The 6,000-nt window shown below is 45.1% G+C and overlaps 3 protein-coding genes across 3 annotated transcripts; 1 reads left to right on the top strand and 2 right to left on the bottom strand.

Annotated features, from left to right (window-relative positions):
* Positions 1-677: 677 nt before the first annotated feature.
* Positions 678-1,224, top strand: PAAG_08723 (hypothetical protein; the record flags this gene model as incomplete). Its single annotated transcript, XM_015846601.1, has 2 exons — positions 678-728; positions 1,033-1,224. The coding sequence occupies 2 exons, from the start codon at positions 678-680 to the stop codon at positions 1,222-1,224; spliced, it is 243 nt and encodes an 80-aa protein (XP_015701398.1).
* A 639-nt stretch (positions 1,225-1,863) lies between these two features.
* On the bottom strand, positions 1,864-2,865 carry PAAG_08722 (hypothetical protein; the record flags this gene model as incomplete). The annotated part of the gene is made up of 1 exon (XM_002789321.1): positions 1,864-2,865. The coding sequence occupies one exon, from the start codon at positions 2,863-2,865 to the stop codon at positions 1,864-1,866; it is 1,002 nt and encodes a 333-aa protein (XP_002789367.1).
* A 1,461-nt stretch (positions 2,866-4,326) lies between these two features.
* PAAG_08721 (hypothetical protein) lies at positions 4,327-5,354 on the bottom strand (the record flags this gene model as incomplete). Its single annotated transcript, XM_002789320.2, has 3 exons — positions 4,327-4,622; positions 4,674-4,964; positions 5,108-5,354. The coding sequence occupies 3 exons, from the start codon at positions 5,352-5,354 to the stop codon at positions 4,327-4,329; spliced, it is 834 nt and encodes a 277-aa protein (XP_002789366.1).
* Positions 5,355-6,000: the final 646 nt, after the last annotated feature.

Raw genomic sequence — 6,000 nt, 5'->3', positions numbered from 1 at the left:
TTTCTTTTATCAGGAATAGGGTAATTCAGTTTCTCAGTATATAAACATGATTCAACCTCTCATAATATTTAGTGAGGGATGACAGCATGCAAATGACATTTCTATTATCACACAAAGAATCATGCATGACATACATTCTTTCATATTAATCATTCTCAGTTATCCGGGGCATCGGAGACACGAGTCAAAAACAGATATCGTCTAGTATTGAGAACATACGAAGTGTAACCGGCCGGAATTGACGAATGAAATGAACCAATAAACTTCTGGAGCAAGTTGCTCTCCATTAACCCGCATTAACTCACTGCTTCGATCCGACAGCTGATCAACACAGGATCCCATCTGCACGGTATATAAAAGTATGGACAAGGCATGATTTTAAAATGATGTGAAGATAAATTCTGCATTTTACTCCCATTCTTAAACATTATTTATCCCAGCTACGTTTCAGGAGAAACGCAGCTCTAGAAGCTGAGTAAAGATCTAAATTAGTATGTTAATATTATATTTCTCACCTCGCCTTCACTGCCTACCTGGAATATCTACGGAGTAGCAGCCCTATGCTCCTCGTTGCATGTAACACAAGCTAACAAGGTGACTAGCTTTTGAACTAGAGCACAGGTTGCTCCGTATCGATATTATTGAGAAATCAGCGTTGGCCCTATTAAACATTCAGCATGGCCACTCAACTCCCGCAGCTGCCCAATATTAGGAGATTGAGTAGCAGAGTAATTCGGTAGTTACTGGGAGGGAATCCTGGAATGGTTCATTTAGAGCAAACATTTGCGTTATGCATTCATCCACCGTTAGCGTTGTATCCCCAGGGCAAAATACGGCCATTTATTTACAGGAATTTGACTTTTATCTCTCTATCTACTGTCGAACTGTAGATTCATTTACCTTGTTCAAAAACTGCTTTTATTCTTAAATGGATGGTTAAACTAATTAGCTAAGGCATACTTTCCCTGCTGTAGTTTACTCTGCAAGGTGTCATTTTTCTCCGTAAACTCTTACTAACCCACCAACCTGCAGGGACAATACTACCTCATCGGCCAAGACCGCGAACGACTCCTCATAGACAAGGAGGAAGGGCGGCCAATCTGGTCCGAGAGCCTGAAGTCCGCGTTGGCAACTGAAAACTCTACTATCAAAACGGTTCCCCTGACCCATTGGCACCCAGACCCCAACCTGGGGAGTGCCAGATCTACTGAACATCTGTCCTAATGTGCAGGTGCATAAGAACCAACCCGATGCAGACGGGCAGTTGAATATCGAGGATGGACAGCTGTTCAAAGTTGAAAACGCGACGCTGAGAGCATAGTACGCCCGGTCACACGAGGGATCACAGAACTCGAAGAGGAGGATGCGATGTTTACAGAGGATAGCATGCGCTAGTTTTCTCTCTTTCCTTTAATACCCTTTCTTATACCCTCCATCCCCCTTGTAACGGTTGGTCGACCTCCACCTCTCATCCGCTTCACCCCGTCCCTTCTTCTAACTGCCCTTCTCTCAGATGTCCTCGGCCATGGTAACTTCGTTTTCGAAGATCTAGAAGTATTCAAAGCTGATAGTATTATTATTATAAATGCGTAATCCTGATATTGCAAAGTTGAATTCCACAAAATAAGATACTGTGTCCTCTATTATCCCGCCATATCATCAGTTAAAAAAAAATTAAAATTAAAAGTAAAAAACAAAGAGCTCCGTTCATTGGTGCGTTATCTACGAAATTTGGTTGTTACGACGTAAACGCACATGGGCCTTCAATTGTCTCAGTTACGAACCATCACATTAATAATTACATCACCACAACTCCACGAACATTATAAAACAATTTCACACCTCCCAGTCACACATCTCTACTTAGCTCGAATCGCTGGATGCAGAACCCGGACTCTTTGTCTCCGGCTTTATCTGTACAATAGGTTGAACATATACTTCCTGCGGAGGGGTATAGGCAATGTTAACTGGCTTTCTCCCGGGAGTGCTGGTTACGCTAGCTGGCGGGTTGGTCATAACTGATGGGTGGAGTGAACCTGGACTAATCATAGTGGTACTTGGGGACATATTCACGGTCATATTTGGCGGCGCGATTTGCTGGTAGACGGGTGAATTTATTCGAATGGGCGGCTGATACGTTTGCTGCTGCTGCTGCTGTTGCCACTGGGCTTCTTGAGGAGGGGGAGAATACTGTAATTGCGACGCAGGTTGCTGTTGGAATTCTCCGTATTCCTGGACTTGATGATGATATTGTAGCGGTAGCTGCTGCAGCTGCTGTTGAAGTTGATCTAACTCCTGTTGTTGTTGTTGTTGTTGTTGTTGTTGTTGTTGTTGTTGGAACTTGGAGTAGACTTGTTGATCCTGGGGAGGTTGTGGTTGGACCTGAGGTAGCGGCTGCTGTTGACTCTCTGAAAAACCTTGCGATTGCTGTTGTTGTATCTGTTGTTGAACGTAGGTATAATTAGGCACATCAGAGGGTAGAGACACATGTCCGTAAGAAGGTGTCTGACTTCGATGATCCGACAGTCCACCTTGCACCGAAAGCGGCGGTGGGAAGATCGTGGGGCTAGCCATTGGAACAGACAATTCCATTGGTGGATGTTGCGTTGGTTGCTGATGAACATACGATGTGCTTTGCGAAACGCTCCGTCGGGGAGTAGGTGCAGCGTTCGGTTGCTCTAAGCATGGAGAACACCAACCGTCTTTGCCGCGAAGAGCTTCGGAGATTCCCAAGGTCACGATACAGAGAATAGCTCTAATTGCGACAGCGAAACGTTCTGTTGAACAGCCATAGCAGATTTCGTGACAAATCACCCCGCGATTGCTGGCATATCCGTCGTCATGGTTGGGTGGATTGTAGGCCATGCTGCAAAGCGTTCACAGAAGAAAACGGCAATGGTGACTCCGCTCTCAAGCTGAAAGGGGATGCGAAATTTGATGCTTGAGAGAGGAACTGTGCCAGGAACCTTCTCCAGCGAAACGGGATGTTGCGAAATGTCCGTTTACTTGAGGCAAAGCTTTGACTCCAAGGGGGAAAGCGACCAGTTCGCACCTCGAAAAACAGTTCTCACGCTTCGGGAATTGTTGAGTGTCGAGGTATTCTTAAGCAGAAATTATTTCACCCTACCTGACGCGAGGCTGGGGAATGGCCTCTAAAAAAAAAAAAGAGGGCATGGTTGAGCCTCATCCTTTCCACAGTTTGCGTGGGTTTTATTTAACACACGACATGTTATCCGTCAGGACAACTGGGTCCTGAACCTTGAAAGTGTATGTAGAAAGTAAGGCTATTTTTGATTCGATTAGCACTTCAGCCATACTCTGAGCCGTGCAGATTTTGATCCCCAACAATATTATGCAATCAAGCGCAGTCGTGAGGGGATTGTGTGCCTCGCTTGTTTAGCGGAAAGCCATAAGGCTTGATGTATCGAGGGGTGATGAGCCACTCGGCAGATGAACAAGTCTGACTGGATTAGGATTTGGAGACTCAAGCTGTCGGGAGCCAATTATTGCTTGGCAATGGGACTGGCACATCTGGGCCTTGCTAGTTGCTTAGATAGCCAGAAAAGGTTCATGAAATGGCTTTTTATGCACCGCGCACTATTGAATGCATATATTGTTCCTAATAATAGAGCGTGATTTGCATGTATATATCTCTTCACTGAGTCTTCAGATCCGTTGTCACGCGGGTGCTAACACCGCGACGGTTTTGAAAACCTTTGCCGTGTCGCATCAAGAAGTGATCGTCGGTTTCGGTAACAGAGAGAGAGAGATAAAAAAAAAAAAAGAAAAAAAAAAAAAAGAAAAACAAAGAAAAAAAAAAGAAAAAAAAACCTAAATATGAAGTTGTTGGCAGAAGAATAATGGATGGACCCTCAACACCAGGGTTGGGGTTAGGGATAGGTTGGATTAGGATTAGGGTTAGTTAAGGATAAGAGTCTGAGGCATGATAATATAGCAACTGTCAAGAGCAGAAAGATATGTATGTGAGATATACATGGTTGTATGTAGTTGAATTGGGGGATTATCATAGTTTATAACATAAACCGGACTGAAGGTTTTTCCGGCTGAATTTTGAAACAATGTTCAGCTCATTAAAATCACGTTCAACTAACGCCCATAAAGGATGGCTGTTCCATGAAACCCATTTAATACATCGAAATAAAATCCTCCTACGCATTCCAGCATATTTATGCACCCCGGAGGACATTCAAGCATTAAGAACACTAGCCCGTAAAAGCCGGAAAGTGGACAAAAGGAGAAAAGTATCTATCAAAAATAATAGTAAAACTTGAATCGAAATGAACATGAAAATTGAGCCCCATCCTTCTATTTTACCTTTGGGGTTCCGTCCAGTAACTGATGTGTGTGATGCCCACTAAGCTCTGCATAAGTGAAAGGGGACTGTATATGTTGTTCTGGAGGAGGCTGAACAGGAGCCATTACAGGCTGGAGTTCAAATACTCTCATCTCAACCAGCTTCTGAATGTATTCCTCTCTGATAAACCAATTCCCTCGTCGACCAAAAAAGAGGATGGCGGTGAGAATGAAAATGAGACCTCCGGCGGCTCCACCAACTGCACCCGCAAGGGCGCCTGTGGTGACGCCTTCCGGAGCGACGGATCCTATCCACGAGTCAGGAGAAAATTGGACTAGAGCATTAGAAGATGACTTACCGTTGTTATTAGGAAAAGCATCCAGGTTTGGCGAACTTTTACTGCCAGATCCGCCCTCGTTTTTGGGGGGACCTGAATTGCCGGGACATGGAATATTCGGGTTTAAACCATCATCATTAAGATTTACGATTGTAAAAAAGTCGGAATGAATAACTGTCTGGGCTTCGCGGAGGGCAATTACATAATCGCAGCCGCTAATGGGCACGTCTGGCAATTCTTTGCCATATGAAGCGCGAAGAAAACGATCATCACGACTTCGCCAACGATAGGAACCGTTATTGGGAGTCTCACCTGTAGGATTTGGGTTAAGAATGAGTACAAACTGAAATAATCCAGCACAAGAGAAAAAGAATTATTCAGTTCGCGGCACGTTCAACAGTCGGACATGAAGTGTGATTCAGGAGAGGTGGACAAAAGAAATAAAATACACGTACTTGAAATCGCGTGAACTGTGGTGATATTATGAGACAAACCCTTTCGGAGTTCGAGGCTGATTGGTCTGTCCGAAGGGTGACCTTCCCATCGGATTTCCAGGTCAATTCCCGTCGTGATTCTATCGCCGGTCTGAGGAGCGGTGATTTTCGTTGTCTCCGCACGTTTGGAAAATGAAAATCCAGAGGATGGAAGAAGGACGACTGCTAGCGCTATCAGCAGCGATGTACAGGTAGCCCGAGACAGCATCCTGTTGCAGGATCAAGAAAGTAACCCCATAAACCCAGGTGAAGAGTGAAATTCCTTTTTCACCGAAAGATCAAAACAGAAAGGAATGCCTTCAGAATAAAAACGATGCTGTGTTCATCACACCCAGCATCGATGTGCCAGCCGGGGATGCCCCTGACTACCTGAGTTTCCATTGGCGCCAAGTCCAATCATTGCGAGAGAGGGACTTTTCTCACGAGCCACTATTATTTACTGGTCGTGTGGCGCGCCGGCTCGTATTTACGAACCAAAGAGGGATAACCAGGTTTCACTCCGCTATCTCTGCCAGTATTTCGGACGGCCGCCAGGGACACTTCATCAAAGGGTCATGAAGTGCCAAGAGCTGTTATGCATAACAATATCCAATAATAGTGGGGATTCGGGAAAACACGAGAGATCGAGTTCTTGGAAAGAATCAGGCCAAGCGTGCCAAGCGGGCCAAAACTCTTAGAGGACCGATATCAACCTTGTTGCACTATGGGACTCTAAGCGAGCTAGCTACAACTACTAAATACCCATGTGCACGTGACTCCGGGTAACCGGGGCATCCTCCAACAAAGACTTGTGTGTGTGTATGTGTGTGTGTAGTGCCCTTAAGGCACGTGATCTAGTAGAGTCCGCGTCGAAC

The sequence above is a fragment of the Paracoccidioides lutzii genome, assembly GCF_000150705.2.
Source record: "Paracoccidioides lutzii Pb01 unplaced genomic scaffold supercont2.44, whole genome shotgun sequence".
Lineage (NCBI taxonomy): Eukaryota > Fungi > Ascomycota > Eurotiomycetes > Onygenales > Ajellomycetaceae > Paracoccidioides > Paracoccidioides lutzii.
This window is presented reverse-complemented; position numbering and strand designations above follow the sequence as displayed.